Below are 19,594 nucleotides of genomic sequence, written 5' to 3'. Positions count from 1 at the left end.
GACAGGCACAAAATTGCTGAATTAATAATACTGAATTATACTTACATTTAGGGATATCATAAAGAATATCCTATTTTAGCAATTGTACCATTTCCATTATTCCAATTTACTTTGAAAAAGAACTCTACATAATTTCAGGTGATAGAAAAATCCAGTCTCAGTTAACAAAGAAATATGTGTTCTATTTAGAAAATTAATGATGTGGTTTCCTTTTTAAATTAAGTTTTTTAGGAATTTTCTCTGTTATGTTTCTGTTTCAATTTGTGTTATGTTCTAAAGAAAATTTCACCTTTAAAAAGGCACAGGTATTTGTTTAACTTGTATAATTTATGTTGATTCTGATGCAAATCGGTGCCTTTCCAGTAATAATAAATGTAAATCAGTGTTTACTCTCTACTAATGCAGATGTCCCATATACAACAGCTAAACAGCTCACTGCTTCAGTAGTGTCACTGTAAATTCACTGTCTGAATCAAATGCAAATTTTTTTTTTAAGCATAGAGAGATGAAAACAGAGAGAGAGAGGAATAGCAATGAGAGAGAGAAAAATCCATTGACTTCCTCTCCCATGGGCCCCACCTGGAGATCTAACCAGCAACCTGGGTATGGAGCCTGAACTAGAATTGAACCCATCATCTTTTGATGTATGGGACTACACTCCAACCATCTGAGCCACAGTGGCCAGGCTCAAAAGCAAACTTTTATTATTGAACTTAAATTATTCTAAAACTTTGATTTTTGTCAGGTGGGCAATTTTCTCCCAGAATTCCCTTACTCTTAGTTGATATTCCTATTTTCATTTTCATATAACACCTTGTTCGACCTATCAAAATCCTAACTTCAAGCCTTCTCTATTCCAATCTATTTTCCTTTGTTCATTTATGAAGCTTTTTGAAAGCTTTATTTTTTTAAGAAGACTATGTTAAGAAAAAGTTTCAGTGCCCTGCAATGTGAAACTGATTAGTCGTATAGTGTTTTATAAGGGGCAAAATTATGTATAAGATGTATAGGAACATATAAGAATTTCTCTGTATCTATGGGAGTCTCTATAATATCAACTTAGCATTTTACTTACTCGTAAGCTTCAAATTATGACTTCGTGCTATATTTTTCTGATAATATTTATGTTCAAAACATTTATATTCATAATATTTTCAGTAACTAAGTTCACAAATCATTTTAAGCACTTAGTAGTATCCCTGAGAAATATTTATTCTGTAATTTATTGTATAATTGCAAAATAATGCTTAGCTCTAGGTTTTGCTATAAATTACAATTAAATGACCTATTAGCAAAAGATGGTTGTTGGCAAAATAATTTATTTTAAAAATCTTGAAAATGCATTATAGAAAAAAAATTTAGTGTTTTACTTTAATTTCTAAGTTTAAAAAGCACAAATATTTCTAAATATAACCTTAGTATTACTGTGAAACTTCATAGAATGAGGACAAAATCTATATTGCACCTGTATTTAAATAAATATTTAACATTTAAAAATGCCTTATTGGCTTTATAAAATATTTTATAAAAATAATTATTATATTTAAGAGTTGTTGTTACTAGACACATAGTAAATGGCTGTTGAGTATCATAGTCTATTATAAAGTACAAATCACAGTTATATTGTCTATGATATCCTGCTTCTGGAAAAACCTGATCAATATCCTTGAATTTTTGGACAGTACACTTTCACTTTCCACAGCTTTCTGTTTAGATTCATTTTTAGAAAAGAAGTTTAGTTATAAAGAATTATTATACCATCCCTTTTATTGGAAGGGTTCGGAACAGGTCTCCGCAGCAGGTGCTACTTGGGCATGTGGATTATTTTTAGTTGAAGGCAATTCAACTGAAATATAAACATAAGAGAAACCTGAAGACATGAGATAAACTTTTGCCTCTTCTTTAAAGAATTTAAGTTGGGAGCCTTGCCTATAAAAAGAGTTATTACCAAAAAAATCACTTTTAAGAAGTTATATATGGGAAGCAGACATCTAATTCCTGAACTCTGCTCTCTTATTGTTCTGTGCATTACCGTACTCGCCTCTGAAGCTTCCAAGCACCTTACATCTTTCACTTGCTCAGGATGTCATATGTACTTCATTTTTACCTTTCTGTCTCTGAAATTCTCATGTATGTGGGGCTCCTGTACATACTTATATTATTACACCTGGCTTTTTTTTATCTTGTTAATCTATCTTGTATTGATTGCTTTATTATATCAGCTGAAAGAAACTAGAAGACTAGAGGAAAATTTCTTCCTCTTCACTGGACTGTATCCTGTAGTTTTCTTAAACCCTTGCCTTTAATGTCTGATATAATAGTCACAGAATTTCCCATCAAAAGTAAAAATAACTTGCTTTTCAAATTGTTTTTTTACAAAGAAAGGAAAATGATTAATAATTATGTTGTAATTAAGAGTATTTGGGGATCTATTTTCATAAAGGGAGCAAAAGGAATTCTGATCTTTTTCTTAAATCCAAGTCTAACCAGTGTGAGTGATGAAATAATTTAAAGACAGAAAACTTCACTCTCTTAAATAGCGAATATCTTTGTGAGGTCCAGTAAAGAAAGAATTTCTCCAACAAGGAACAAAGACATCACAAGATATAAAGAAAAAATAAGTAAATTTGAAAAACTCAAACTTTAAAACTTCCATGCCAACACACACACACACACACACACACACACACACACACACTTTAAATAAATTTAAAGACATGATTCTTACTAGGATAAGTAGTTGCATTATTAATATTAACAATATGTAACAAATTTCTATGTATCACTAAGAAAAGTCAATGAAAGTGGGCAATTCAAAGAAGGAGAAACTGAAGTCTATAAAATATGGGGGGAGGGGAGAGGAGAGAAGGAATATGGATCATTTCTAAAATGCAGATTCACCAAATTCAGACAGTGAGAATCTTAAATTAGTAATTTTGTAAACAGAAACTTTTTATATTACTAGTGCAAATTTAAATTAGTAAGAGAAATATGGAGGACAATATGGTCAATATCTAATAAAATTGAAAATATATGCCAACTGTGACCAACAATTCCTTTCTCAGGATGTCCTCCAGAGAAGTCCTTACACAGGTGTTCCAGGACATAAGACAAGGCTCTTTTTGACAGCATTGGTTTTCACAGCATAACACTGGAAGTGACTTGAACGTCTCAACAGAAGACTAAGTACAAATGGTATATTCCTATGATAGGATACTTATGAGCCTCTTATACAAAATGGACCAGAATGTCAAATTTAAAATAGTGGTTTCGTGTGTGAATTTTAAAAAATGGCTATGAACTAAACCTTAGTAGTTTGGGGACTACTCACATGGCAGGCCTGACAAGTTTAGTGACCAAAAGTAGCAACACAGGATGGTCTGATCATAAATTTCTAACTGGGCATATCATGGCCTGTAGCTATGTCCCAGGTCCCAGGCCTGTAGCTTTCTTAAGTGCTCCCTGTACACTGTTCTTATGCATATAGGATAACATACTTTTGAAATAGAGTCATTTTCCAGACCCCTGAAAGATATAACCACAGGCACCAGAGCACAAGACCACCACAACAGGAGAGGAAGCCCCTCACTGTTGTCTTGTTCCCTCATACCATCTCTATTAACTACCCAGTACCCACCAGTGTAAACGAGAGTGCTTCTTCATTGTACTTTGTATTCAGCCATAGAGATTTCCCTGCTGTGCTTTTCCTGCCCTCTTAATCTATACCATGGATTTCATATGCTTCCTTTACATTTTTTCCTTTGATTCTCAATGCATGAAAGGAATTGCAAAACTACTATCCTCAAGAGCATTTTCTCAATCCAGTGAGCTCTTGCTTCTGGGCATGCCCTCAAAGATTTTGGCTCAAATAAACATATCAATTTTTTTTCTACAGGTTTGGAGGTGTTTTTTTATCGGCATGTGGGGAGGTATGTGAAAAATGTAATTCTATCTTTTGTTCTTAATTTGAAAATTATGGAATTGAGAAATTTTATAGTAAGAGACTCAAACATTATCAGTAATATTTTACAGTTGTCATTTTGGGGTCATAGGAAATTATAAATTAATTTGCACTGCTATTTTTAGTTATTTTCCTATACAACAAAATAGTTATAATTTTACTATTCTTCGAAATTTTCCCCTAAACTATTAGAATGCTTCCCCTAGAGTACAAAATTGAGACAACATGCTATCAAAATGCAAAGATATGGTGCAAGTCAATTCCCATTTAGTAAAAACTGTGTTTTTGTTGTTGTTTTAATTTAGCCTTTCCATTTTTTTTATATTACCTGGAGCCTTTTTAAGTTCCCTGAAAAACAAATATTTGATTTCATTCCTTGTATATAATAAAAGTGCAATCAGGAGGCATAAGCAAAGCATAGTGAGGTCTTCTAAGGCTCATTTATGAATCATAAAAGGCTTGATAGTGTTAAATACCAATTGCAATGCTAAGGAAACATGCTGGGAAGCATTCCCGCAGCTGGAAAACCATAGCATCAGGAGTCCTATTAAAAATAATGTAAAATAAGCGTAGATCTCAACAGATTTCCTACTTTGCCATAGTTGTTTTATAAACTGGAACAGAATTTTGTTCCTGTAGTTTTTTTTTTTAACTGTAAAATGATCAAGGTTTTGTTTGTTTGCTTTTAAAATTTCAGCACCACTTAAAGTTATAAAAAGAAGCCTCATTGAAAAGAAGAGAAAAAAAAGCTTTTATTGACTAATACATTCTCTTAGTAACCACTAACAGTAATAATATTCAAACACAAGGCTATATAAGCACAAAGGAACTGTAAACTTCTTTGTCACTTCTAAAAGAGCTAAGTTTAAATGTTACTTAAAAAAGCAAACACTTCTCATAGTCTAATCTACTCAATTCTAACAAGGTAAAAAGACTGAATATGGTTTTAAAAATTGCTCATTTTTACTGTAATTATAAAAAATTGTTCTTTTGCTGATAACATTATATCACACACATAGACAAATATTCATTTTATTTATTTTTTATGTTTATTGAATTTACTGGGGTGACATTGGTTTGCAAAACTATACAGGTTTTAAGTGTACAACTCAATAAAAAATCATCTGTACAGTATATGGTGCACCCACATCACCACAAGCAAGGTCTCTTTCCATCCCCATTCTCCCCTCCTATTTGCCTCCACCTCCTCCTCCACCTACCTACCACCCCTCTTTCCTTCTGGCTGTCACCACACTGTTCCCTATGTCTTTGCGTGTATATCTTATCTAATAAAAGGGTAATATGCAAATTAACAGTGACTCCAACATAAAAGATGGCAGTGCCCCTAGCCACAAGATGGCAGTGCCCAGTCCTTTCAGCCCTGCCAGAGTCCCCCAGTCCTGGGGAGCGGGGAAGCCACTGAGAACGGGCAGTGTGAGCATTCCACCCCAGCTGTGGAGGGCCTCTGGCAGCAGGCACGGAATGCCTGCGTCATTGCAGGCCAGGCTGGGGGACCCTCCCACCCCAGTGCACAAATTTCATGCACCAGCCCCCCCCTCTAAATATATATATATATATATATATATATATATATATATATATATTCCCTTTACCTTCTTTCATCCAGCCCCCCAACTCCCCTCCCTTCTGACAACTGTCAGTCTATTATAATTATGGTTCAAAAGTAATCTGTAAACTAACTCATAATGTTTAATAGCCAAGATAAAGCAACATGAAAGAAAGCATTTGGTATCCTTTGTATATACTAGTAGTAACAGCAATAGTAATAATAGTAGTAATAATAATAACAACAACGATTACTTATCTTGAGTGTTTTCCATTTGCTAAGCAACACACTAAGACCTGTACATACATTCACTCTAACTGAGAGCCAGCTTCTAAAATATGATGCATAAATTCCTTTAATAACCCAATAGTAGAAGTGAATTTAGTATCTATAATTGCATACCAGGTTAGGGACGCAGTAATTTTTTTGACTTGCAGTTAGGTTTTGGTTGTGTGTGTGTATTTTTAATCTATATTAGTATACACAAGAGTATCCATCTATGCCAAGAGCTTTTCACACAGTAAATTGTGAGATTGGCATTTAAATTATTCTTTCTTCATGTTAGTGTCCTTCTTCCCTTCGTTGTGTCTCCTGCATCTATCCCCCATCTCTGCTGTCCCAATGATGTACTTGACTAAATTAAAAAGGACTGCAGTGCTGTTGTACTACCAGATATTAGCATTTAGCTCAAACTGCCATTCTATGGAGTAACATCATTCCCACCCTACATAATAAAAGCCTAATATGCAAATCGTTGAACGGTGGAACTACTGGCAGAACAACTACACTGACCACCAAGGGGCAGACACTCAATGCAGGAGCTGCCCCGAGCCCACAGGCCAGCCCTGCAAAGGGAGGAAACAGGCAGAGGGAGGCAACCAGTGGCAGCAGGGGGGTGGGGCCAGTGGTGGATGGTGCCAGGCTGGCCAAGGCAGGTGTCAGAGGGGGCCCCCGATTGCTCCACCAGTTGCCCCTCAGATCAACCCTGATCGCCGGCCAAGCCTAGGGACCCTACCTGTGCACGAATTTCATACACCTCTAGTTTTACATATAATAAAACTGATCTTAAGATACAATCAATAACATTCCAAAGGATGTGTACCAAAGAATGAATAGATAGATGACAGATGATAGATAGATAGATAGATAGATAGATAGATAGATAGATAGATAGATAGATGATAGGTAGGTAGATAGATGATAGATAGAGATAGATAGATGACACTCAAATACCTAAATTTGTACAACTAAGATGTAAGTGTCGCTCTGCGGAGTATGAGTATACAGTATTCCCTATCAAATTGTATTAGTATTACCACACTAGGTCAGAGAAGCCCCAGCAGATCAATGGCTTCAGCTGCCTCCAGCTGGAGCTCATTCTGTGTAAGAGATAAAAGGACAAAAAGTTTCAAGTAACAAGAATTGTCTGTGAATAAGCACCAGAAGTAGTAGTTCTACAAGGGTTCAAAAAATTGGGCTGTTTAAGGTAGTGAAAATGTCAGGAACGGCCTTATGGAGTAGGGGCCCAACACAGAACCTTGGAAGTGAATGTTAAATAGGTGACAAGGTGAGAGAGCTCAAATTTGACACAATATTAAACGACAAAATAAGTATAAGGCAATCTAAAAGCATTTTGATTTTTCCTATAACTATTTATTTGATTAAAAGCATATTAAATACTATTTAAAAATAATGGTGCCCAGCTTTGTTGATATCCTAAACATAATTTTTCCCATTATTTTATCTATTGCTAATCTAACAGTATATTTGATTTTCTTTTAATTCCTCCCTATTTTTAATTAATTCTAATATAAAGTTACCATTCACAAGACACAGAACACCACAAGTTCCAATGAATAAACTTTAAAACTTAACATTATTTCATTGACTAGGCTTCAATTCAAAATTACTGTCAATAGCAACTATAATCCCTACCTCTGTCTCATTGTCTTAGTTTCTAAACATTTTAGTTTTTAGTCTTCACCAAGAGTACTCATAAACACTATAGGAGAAATATAGAATAAGTAAGAAGACATAAAGGTTGGGCTTATTAGTTATGTCTTTATTTATTGAATATCTAATCTATGTCAGATACTGCATGAGAAAAGTCATAGATATCAATCATAATTAGTAATATATGATTTTCTCCCTCATACGGTATCCTTCTTCTTGATAATAAACTTTGAAATTAATAAAATATTGTCAAAATGCTTTGAAAATTGCCTATATTTGCTACTTCCATAAGTAAAAATTTTAATTTTGGGTACAGTTCACAATGTTTTTTTAAAGAAAAAAATATTTTTATTATGTTGTAGAATTCTTACCAATATTTTTTTTTGCCTTAATATTATGGAAAATGTCAAAATAAACTTAAGTATTACAAAATACAAAGTAAACACAATGTTATAATATTTAAAAGATAAGAGTTTATTTCAAAAATATGAGTTAATTAACACTGCCAACTAAGAAATAGTGAAATAATGCTTTCTTGGCCAAGAAGAAATCCTTGGTTTATTTCATTAAAAACATAAAATAAAATGTCTAGCCTCCTGTCTAAATATGCTTAATATTCTTTTTTAAAGTATATTTTTATTGATTTCAGAGAGGAAGGGAGAGGGAGATGGAAACATCAATGATGAGAGAGAATCATTGATTGGTTGCCTCTTGTGTGCCCCCTACTGGGGATCAAGCCAGAAACTTGGTCATGTGCCTTGATGGGGAATTGATCCATGACTTCCTGGTTCATAGGTCATCACTCAATTACTGAGTGACCGACCAGGCTTACTTAATATCCTTGATTTATTTTTATATAGTATCTTATTTTAGGTTCTTTGGTTTAATTTTCTCTTATCTCGAAAATATAAGTATCCTATCCTAGTATAGGAACATTTTATAATGAAATTTAGATTTGTATCACCCATTCTCTTTGTTAAATAGAAAGTTAGCATTTTTAAAGTGGGGGAAAAAATAGTGTTGGAAAACCACATTCCATTTTATAAATAAAGAGCAAATACTTTCAAGATATCAAAATCATCACATATTAGTTAATTTAAGACAAACATCTCTCTGTAATAGAACTATATATCTCTGATTCTTTATATTTAATTGCACAAATAACATATACTTTGAGTAAAATTGTTGCAGGAAATATATATTTGAAATATATTATTGTTCTTTGACTTTTTTAACCACTTATCATAAAAAAGTAAAATCTCTTAGCAATCTACCAAAGGTAATAAATAATGATAAAAGGGACTTACATGATCAATTAGTTCACGGACCATTCCATTCCATTGTCCATTGGCATCATCCTGGGCTCCATATTTCCCATCCTCTACAAGTCTAATTTCATATGTGAAGCCAAGGATTGTAGATAATTCTCTGAGAAGGTCAATGCAATAGCCTTCAAATCTATCGTTCCCGTAGAGTGGTTTGTCAGACTTCTTAAACAGGACATAGGGTTCTTCCTGGAAACAGTGAACATGAAGACAAGAGGTATCAGCTAATCATGAAGCTATTAGAATTATAGCACTCCTTAGAAGATGGAAAAATTCACATTAATTTATGACACAAGTCAATTTTATTTTTTTCTAGTTGTAATTAATATAGTTTGAAATACTAATAAGGTAGATTATCAGGAACATTTGTGCTTCACAAAAGAATATTTAAATATAATAATTTTACCTTGACTACATAATAAAAATATGATGTTATGTCTTTACCATATAGCTTATTTCATATATAATAAATAATATGACATGTTATATACTGTATAATACATATAGATATATGTATAGGTATAATATATAGTACATTTAATATAATTTCACCATCATTACAATACCCACATTTAATTTATACCATTTAATCAATATTTGGTATGTTATTTCAGTGGGACCTATAGATAAAATAATTTTTTTAAAAGTTATTGCCTAATTACTTACCATGTGATAAGAACTAGAGTAGTACTTTTATATATATTAACACTTTTTTCTAACAACCAGGAAAATGACAACTATTATATTTAATTATAGGAGAAAAGTAATATCTTCTTTTAGAATATATTATAAAACTAACATTTAACAAGAACTTATACATTCATACAACATTTTATGAACCACCTACTATGAGACAGCCTTTCTCTATAAAAGAGAAATGCAAGTCCTCAAGTTCATAATATAGAGAAGAAAACCAATACTAAATGCCTAAACAAATAGAACATGTAACTCTGTCGTCAATAAATGGTATAAAAATGTAAAATAGGGCAACAGGATACAGAACTACTGCAAGATATTTGGCAAGATAAGAGAAGACAAGACACAATTGAGTAATATGCGTGGAATGGAGAGGAGAGATGAGGTAGAACTTAAGGAGTTTAGCCACTTGAAAATATGAAAGAAGGGGATTTTAGGTCAAGACTCAGCAAGTAAAAAGCCCTGAGACCAATATGACACTGGACTATTCCAGGAAGAGAACAACAGCCATCAATGAAGAGATTAAGAAAACAACAAAAAACACCTCATAGAAACAGACAGCAATATGTGATGATCAGGACTCTTTTACAATGGTCATTTTCAAGAGAGGTTAAAAAAATTTCCCAGTTTATATGGTTACCAAGAGATAAAGAGGATCTAAGGAGAGGAAAAGATGGTATTTTTAATTAAGATTACTTAAATTCCAAGGTACACACTTTCCCCACTATTTTATGTTGCTTTCTATACTATCAGACCATTTGTGGCAATCCATACATGCTGAATTTTTAAATGCACTTGGGTTAAGTAACTTTAAATCAGAAATCAATCTGTAGCTAAATTCAAAGCTAGATAATTGGTTTTACCATTAGGTAAGAGAATAGTTAGGATCCTCTCTAATTTTTATGTATGTGATCACATGTACACTTCATTCCTGTGGTATACAGAGTACTAAGAATTTGATAGATACAGTATTTTTCCAACCTTGGGGTTATTATATCCTTTCTGCTCTACTTTTTAAGTTAGATAACATGATTCCATTGATCACAATTTAGATACCCTCGTTACACTGACAAGAGGAAATACTAGAGCTAAACAGCTTTCATGTGCAGAGCATATTCAGGTGTCTCTTTTTCTGGTTTTCCCACACAACTTCTGAATTCTTTTACCATAGTATTTACCATAATGAGTAGTGAGAGATGATTTATATGTGTATCTTCTGAACTAGACTTGCAAAATGTACATGGCAAGATAGTTACTTAAATTTTCATTAATAGTACCAGTCATCACCAGGCACCTAGCAGGCTTACAAACAAAATGACTGTATAATGAACTAATGGAAATGGGTTGCTGTGGTCAACGAGGGCGGGGGAGGGCAAGGGAACTTGAACTTGAAGAGAAAAATTACCAGAGGTCTGTTTCCCTATGGGTCCTATTATAGTAGTAACAAATCCTCAGGTCACAAACCAATGAGAAGAGGGTTAGAGACTTGAGAAGTACACACCATACTCCCCTGCAGAATACTTCATACTTTGGTTTTCATTGTTTCTGACTTAGAAATTAATGAATATATATATATATATAATTAATTATATATAAATTAAATTTATTTACATTTATTAAATACATATAAAATAAATTATATTAATATGTATTAATTTAAAGGTCACAAGCACTAACCATTTGTCAAGATCCCTGCACTAATAGCACCATCCAATATTTCCCAAGCACTTACTTTGTGTCAGGCCCTGTTCTATGTGCTTTTCTTAGATTAATTTATTTATTCCTCATTACAACCCTGTAATGGTCAGTAACATTATCGTTGCTATTTTATACGTGAAATAACTTAGGACAGGGGTGCAAAGTATTTTACCTAACAACAGTTAGCACACAATTCAGGTAGTCAGACTACTAGACCACATTAAATGGTTCCTAGTGATCATTTCCAAACAGCATGTGAATGCATAATTGCACATAGCTCATTGGATAACTTAATATGTACTGTATGGCTTTATTTTTTTTCAATCAACTGGGATTAACTTCTAGTCTATGCTGCATGCAAAATGATAATACACTTACTAATTAAACTATCCAATCAAAACAACAATGTAGAAAATAAGTAAATATATAATCCTAAAATTCATTTTCTACATCACAAGTTATCTCCTTTCCAAATAAGAATACATTTTTTTAACATAACAGTACAGAATTTAGGAAAATAGCATATTTTAAACCTATCAGACTCAGTAATATATGTCTAAAAAAATTCTCCTATTTTCCCATTTTCACTGTTCAATCACCATTGTCTCTATTTTAATTTTTTTGTTCCAAAATATTTATGGTATATTTTTCACACAAATTCACTTGAACACTGAAGAAAAATATAATAAAAGCTAGTGAACACTTAAGAGTTCCTGAGGTATGTGCATGGGAGGTATATGTGCACAAGGTACAAAAGCAGAACAAAAATTCCAAGAATTATTATGCTATTTAAATGACATTAATCTAGCGTGTAGTAGTAAACATTTGCCCTATTAACTTGATTTTTTTCACCTATAACCTAATAAGAAAACTTCTGTCATAGGCAAATAAATTTGTTGATCCCTATAAGATTAAAAAGTCTCCTTAGACAGGCTTTCGTATTACCAGAAAAAAATTATGTGGTCTGAGTGCATCTTTTTAGTATTTATGGATCTCTACAATGTCAAATACCATTTTCCCATATTTAATTCTGATAAATAAGACACAGTTTTCCAGCTGCGATTCCTATCTCCAGTTACACTGTGTCACAAGATAGTTTACATGGAGTTATGACTCTCTTTTAAACTCTCTTTCTCTGCTTCGCGCAGCACAAGAATAAATAATATACTCATGTAAGAAAAGAAAAATGGTACCAGAAGCAATTACTGTACCACATATTGAGTTCAATGAATAATATGATAAAACTCTCCTGGGCAACTTCACTGATTTCTCATAGAGTCTTAAATCTCCACATCAGCATTTGCTAGAAGTAAAGGCACTTCATTCTACTGGCATCTGTAATAAGGATTTGTCAGCATTTCCACTATCAACTCCAGTTTTAAGGAAACCAATAACTCATATATTTTTATCAGCATTAGATGGGAGTTGGCACAGAATAAACCTAAAATAAAGTTCTGAAAAAGTAAAGTATGTTTTAAGGTTCAGGGGAACAAAATGTTTTATTTATATATAATGAAATTTTATGATTATAAGTGTATAACTCATATATACCTCAGTCCTTCTCTACAGAGAGCAAAATTATCTTCCTCAGATGTTAGCCCTTGAACTATATTGTCTTACCCATGATATTCAAAAGACAGGGCCATACAATGCAAATTAATTTTATATTATAATCTATAAAATATCTCTTGCTATCTCAATAATAAAGCTAAACTAACTAATTTATTTCTTCAAACATGAACTGAACTATTATGTACCAGCAGTATTTTAGGCTCCAGATATACAACAATGAAAAACAAAAGAAAACAATACCTAAGAATTCTGCCCTACTGGAGCTCCCATGTAGTAATGAATTTAAGACACTTACCTATTTCATATAATCCTGTATTACTTGCATGGCTACTCTGCTTCATTAATCATTAGAACAAAATATTACTTTAGAGCACATTTCTAAGAAACACAACTGTGTGTCTTGTTTTAGAGCATTCTGTTTCTCTGTGGATATTCAGTTGGCCACAGTCTGGTTCTGAAATTACCCTATTACCAGAAAATTTTAAAAAATTAGTTTGTGGCAACTAGCTGAAACCCAAATTGCTTATGGATAACATTATTCTCAATTAAGAACAGTATTAAAGGATTTATACTTTATGCATCTATATTGTTAATGACTCAATTTTTTTGTAATTAAGATAAAGTTGACCAAAAACAAAATAAAACAAAACAGCAAAAAAACCCACAAAAAACAAAAACACCACCTTTTCCCAAATAGCATCCCTATGGGCCAAATGAAAAGTTATGGACTTTAAAACTTAAAAATGAGCAGTTTATATTTTCCCAAGAATCATTTATTTTTTTCTGTGTCTGACCCTTGAGGGCATACTCATTACATCTCATCACTCCCCTCACGCTGAAAGCACTGACTAATAAATAATAACAGAGCAACTTGTTTTTCAATGAGTGTGAAGATCAAGGTAAGTGCTGAGAAGTTGATCAGAAGTAGAAGGCTAACAAATGAGCTACATGAAGGGCAAGGGCAATGATGCTGCTGAGGTTGCCTCTTCTGGAAGTTGAGTCAGCTCTTTAAAACTATAAAACATATGTGTCAACACGAGAAAATGTTGTAAAAAACAACTTGCTCTAAGATACTCAAGAGAACACAAAGTAGAGAATCATGTTTTTGAAAGGGAGATTAAGGACATCACCACTGACAGTGATGTTCAGGAGATGGATATTTCTTTAACAAATAAGTTATTGACTCCCTATAACTATCTGATAATGACCTATCCCTCTGCTCTACTAGGCAACACTCTTGGAGAGATGAAGAACATATATCATGTAACCTAGACCAAAAAAATAGCTAATGATAATAATAGGATGTTTTCTGAATATTAATACATATTTTTAATTGGCATGTTTTGATTTTAACTGGCCATCACTAATCCTGTATGGAATAGTAAACTATAAGTAAAAAATGACAACTCCAAAAATGATCAATAAATTATCATGGTCTTTAAAGAGAGTACAATTTTAAGTTTTTATATGCTGTTTACTAAGATGCATATAGATATTTACATTAGATAACCTCCCTCTAAAATATAAATATAATTTTTTTTTGTTCTTCCATCCATTTTCTACCAATGTATGCATAAACAAATACTTTTTGTGTAGATCTTATGTACTGATTTCCAGAATAGAGGTCAGAAAAATCTCTCTTAAAAATTAAACAGTAAATATTTTGGCTCTTTGGACAACACAGTTGCAACTACTCAACTCTTGCCACTGTAGAACAAAAGAAGCCATAGAAGCAATGGAGAAGCTGGCAAAAACTGTCAGAGTTTTTTAAAAAAATCAATATTTTAGGAACTCTGAAATCTAATAAAAAAGAAAGAAAGAGCTCACAACTAGGGAAAAGCTGTGAAGAGAAAACCTGCAGGTATTTGCTAGAAGACCTCTGGTGCATACGAATTTACCCTGTTTCTACTCCCCTCCACTTCCCTATTCTGTAGCACCCTCGAAGAGGGCAGCCAGTATTCCTGGTGCAGGCGCTGAGTACCAGGGAACAGTATGGGCTTATTCTCAAAAAAAGGTAGTTCTTTATTTTGACTGTGTGACGGTTCCCTGGAGGACTGGCTTAAGGGCTTCACTTTGTTTTGCCTACATGGAACTTTGTGGGGGCTGAAGCTGCTTTATAGGTGGTGTTGTCATGAGCATTTTTAGACAAATACATTAGCCACTACCTCCTGAGCAAGAGATAATGCCAGGGGCAAAACTACATGAACCAAAATGCCTGGAACAGAATAGGCTGGGGAAAGAGATACTTAATAGAATAAGGGCTATGAAAAACTCTAGTATATTAAAGGGAATCTATATTTAAGGGAAGCCCACATAGATGCCTGTTTACCATAGAAACTCTAAAACATTTATTTGCAAACATATATACACACCTCTGTTCACTGCACATTATTTATGGTGTCCAAGACATGAAGACAACCAAAGTGTCCTTCGATAGAGGATTGGATAAAGAAGATGTGAGATTATTATATTAATATATTATATATTACAACTCAGTCATGAGAAGAAATACTGCTATTTGTGACAACATGGATAGACCTTGAGAAAATTATGGTAAGCAAAATAAGTCAGTCAGAAAAATCTGAGAACCCTATGACTTCACTCATATGTGGGATATAAAAGTGAAACTCATAGACACAGAAAACAGTATGGTGGTTACCAGAGGGGAGGGTGTGGAGAGGGGCAGGGGGTAAAAGGGGCGAAATATATGGTGATGGAAGATGGTTTGACTTTGGATAGTGGACACACAATGCGATATATAGATTATGTCTCATAGAAATGTACACTTAAAACCTATATGATCCTATTAACCAATGTCACCCTAATAAATTTAATTTTTTAAAAAGAAAAAATGGAAAACTTAATAATGTTAAAATAGAAATAATCCCCAAAGCAATCATAACATTCAATGCAATCATCAAAACCCCACTGTCTTCTTTGCAGAATGTAGAAGCTAATCCTAGTTACGTAACTTACTATATAATTGTATTCATTTGGAAGATGTAGAATAAGTAAACCATGGAAACAGAAACCAAATTAGTGGTTGCCAGCAGCTAGTCCTAGGGAGGAATGGGAAGTGAATACTTCATGGATACAAAGTTTCCAGATGATAAAAATGGTCTGGAACAAGATTATGGTGATGACCATTCAACACTGTGAACATACTGCCCCAGCCAGTTCAGCTAAGTGGTTAGAGTGTCAGCTTCCGGACCTAAGGGTCCCAGGCTCAATTCTGATCCAGGGCATGTACCTTGGTTATAGGCTCCTCCCCGGCCCAGGCCCTGGTCATTGGGTGTGCAGGAAGCAAACAATCAATGTATCTCTTTTACATCAATGTTTCTCTCTGTCTCTCTCTCTTCCACTCTCCCTAAAAAATCAATGGGAAAGTATCCTCAGGTGAGGATTAAAACACTGTAAACATATGAAAAGCCACTGAATTGTATACTTTAAATGGTGAGAATGCTATATTTTATATTATGTATGTTTTACCTCAATAAAGAACAAAATGAAACTACCAAACAGAAAAAAGTGGCCAGCCCTTTGGCCTTAGTTCACCAATCCCTGTGAAGAATAAATAAATTAAATATGTATTGTGTCCTCAAATTGCTATGGTATATTATTTAGAGAAAAATAAATACAAGCCCTGGCTGGTGTGGCTTAGTTGGTTGGGCATTGTGCCTTGTACCAAAAGATTGTCGGTTTGATTCCTGGTGAGGACAAATGCCCGGGGTTCCAGGCTCGATCCCTGATAAAGGGTGTGAGGAGGCAGCCAATTGATGTTATGTTCTCACATTAATGTTTGTCTCCCACCATTTCCTTCTCCTCTCTCTAAAAATCAATAAAATGTTTAAAAATTATTACAAGAGATATATATATATATATATATATATATATATATATATATATATACATGTACATATGTAATAGAATATGTGTGTGTGTATGTTTAATAGAGTTGTACTTTACTAGTGTTTGTGGGTAATTACATTTATTCTACTACTTTGATCTGACTAACCACTGATAAAAATAGCCATTCCCTCCCAACTCTGGTCCCATTCAAAAGCTGTGCAATATATCTAGATGTACTATAACCACAAATTTATTCTCCCAAAAATTGTGATAGATGAATCTAGGGAGTGATTATTTTTATTTAAAAATTATCCCATATCTATTCCCTATTCTTGTGTTTTATCAGCACTGAATGTTTAATGAGTAATAGTATAAATAAAATAATTGTCACTCTAAGCACAAAATTATGGTAGCTATTTGTGTGAGTAAACACCCTGTTCAATGAGAAAGTTAATATTTAGATATAATCTCTCAAATCTCTTATTTTACTTTATTTCATTCTCTTTAAGAATGTGCTTTTGCCTTAGCTGGTTTGGCTCAGTGGAGGGCCCGGGGTTTGATTCCAGTCAAGGGCATATGCTTGGGTTGCGGGCTCAATCCCCAGTAGGGACCTGCAGGAGGCAGCCAATCAATGATTCTCTCTCATCATTGATGTTTCTGTCTCTCTCCTTCCCCTTTCCTATTTAGAATGTGCTTCCTCTTTTCACCTTAAAATTATCATCTAATGCCCTGACTGGTTTTGCTTAATGGATAGATCGTTGGCCTGTGGACTGAAAGGTCCTAGGTTCAATTCCAGTCAAGGGCATGTACCTTGGTTGCGGGCCTATCCCCAGTAGGAGGTGTGCAGGAGGCAGCTGATCGATGTTTCTAACTCTCTATCCCTCTCCCTTCCTCTCTGTAAAAACTCAATAAAATATATTTTAAAAAATTGTCAGCTAATATCTGCTTTTATTTTCTCCTTGATTATTATCTATAAAATGAATAAACAGGATATATATATATATATATATATATATATATATATATATATTCATTCACTCAATAACCAGTTATAGATGCCCATAATATCCCAAGTATTATGCCATGAAGAGGAGAAGACTAATAAGACATGGTACTTATTCATAAGGAACATTACAGTTTAATGAGAGAAATGGAAAGCAAATAGGTAAGTATAATGTGATGTCATGAAGAAATAGCATTCAATTTCAGTTCTCAGTCTCAGTTGTACATTTAAAAAAAAATAATTATTTCGCCCTAACCAGTTTGGCTCAGTGGATAGAGCGTCGGCCTGCGGACTGAAAGGTCCCAGGTTCGATTCCGTTCAAGGGCATGTACCTGGGTTGCGGGCACATCCCCAGTGGGAGGTGTTCAGTAGGCAGCTGATCAATGTTTCTCTCTCATGGATGTTTCTAACTCTCTATCCCTCTCCCTTCCTCTCTGTAAAAAATCAATAAAATATATTTTTAAAAATATTTTAAAAAATTAATTATTTTCAATTAAAATTATAATACTGATGCCTGGCGGCTACTTCCAAAGATTATGATCTAATTTTTCTAAGGTGCTACCCAGGCATCCTTACTTTTAAAAAGCTTCGTAGGTGATTAGGATGTGCAGTTGGGCCAGCTTTACGGGTGTGTGACCCATATAGATGTACAGCGCCCAACACTCTGAAGGTTCCTGTGCTAGGTTTACTACTCTGCTGGTGCCCTTTTAAAATTCTTAACATTTTTTAAAAAAGCGATCCTCATTTTCATTTTACACTGGGAGCAGAAACTAGTAGACAGTCATATATGCATTAAAGGCATGAGAACTACTGAGTTAAACAAAGAAGTAAATGGAAATATTTTAGAGAGAGAAAAGTATTCATGTGGATGTTGAAAAGAATAAATAGCTGTATTATTTAAGGGAAAGAGAGTGTGAAGCAAGAAAAATAGGGGGAGATAATATCAAAAGAACCTAAGTTAGGACAAAACCTTTTTGCTATGAAATTCTGAAAAACTATCTAGATATAATCATTGTTGATTATCTGGACTTCAATTCATATCCTGTCTAGAATGGCATTCTCTTTTCTAAGATTATTTTAAAGCATCTACCTAAAACCAATTTTGATGTAGGAAATGAACTTGAGAATTTTCCCCTCAGTATTCTCCCTTTAGGTATGTTTTTTTTAACTATATAGACATTGGATAAATTTGAATGCATGTTTGGGAGAGAGAAAAAGCAAATCTAAAGGAGAAAGACATAATTTGTCAAATGATTACAGTGTTTTCAATCATTAGGATTCTGTTTCCAATAATTTAGTGCAACAGTTTGCTTTTGGAGGCTTTGGGGTCTTATAAAGGAGTACCCAAGATTACCCATCCTCTAACTCTACCTATATAATTTTTCCAAATCAGCTGATAGAAATATAAATTAGAATCGAGAGTTGAATACTAATTGGCTTCCTAGCTTCATCACACCTGAGAATGGATCAGGTACTGCAAGCTCTTCAACATTCCTGCATATGCACGCAAAACACTCATACAAAAAAGTCCTTGTGCAATGAGGGTTATCCACCAATGATCAGGAGCAGCTAGGAGCACGTACCTGCTGGAAGTTCTCTTTCACATAATGAAAGTTCTTTTTGAACTTTCGGCCACTGTCCTCTGTAATCCATAAAATAAACAAATGTCTATAAATTACCTATCATTAAAAATGCACCCTTCTTTAGGACAGAATTGCTTTTCCTAAGTGTCTTTTAATCTAGTTGAAAATAGAAAAGTGTAAATTAGTAATACAAGTTTTCATGTAAGAACCTAAGGAATAAATTGTATAGATAAGAGAACCATTAGGTGCCAGCAAAAGGAAAGAAAAAATGTTCCAAGGTAGTTAGATAAGTCATCCTAGAGGAAAGGCCATCTGAAAAAATGGATTGTAGGATGAGAACACATTAAATAGATGGAGAGAAATAAGAGTTGTGTAGGTAAAAGACAT

At 33.6% G+C, this 19,594-nt stretch overlaps 1 protein-coding gene across 2 annotated transcripts in view; it reads right to left on the bottom strand.

Annotated features, from left to right (window-relative positions):
- GRIK2 (glutamate ionotropic receptor kainate type subunit 2) overlaps nt 1–19,594 on the bottom strand; it is a 565,655-nt gene that overhangs the window by 160,742 nt on the left and 385,319 nt on the right. For both annotated transcript variants that reach the window (XM_081093994.1, XM_081093993.1), the window contains one exon: nt 8,789–8,995. In XM_081093994.1, coding sequence (XP_080950120.1) covers nt 8,789–8,995 — 207 coding nt within the window. The remainder of the gene's footprint in view (nt 1–8,788; nt 8,996–19,594) is intronic.

This window comes from Myotis nattereri (assembly GCF_964212035.1).
Source record: "Myotis nattereri genome assembly, chromosome: 6".
Lineage (NCBI taxonomy): Eukaryota > Metazoa > Chordata > Mammalia > Chiroptera > Vespertilionidae > Myotis > Myotis nattereri.
The sequence above is the reverse complement of the archived record's forward strand: the minus strand, read 5'-3'. Positions and strand labels throughout refer to the sequence as shown.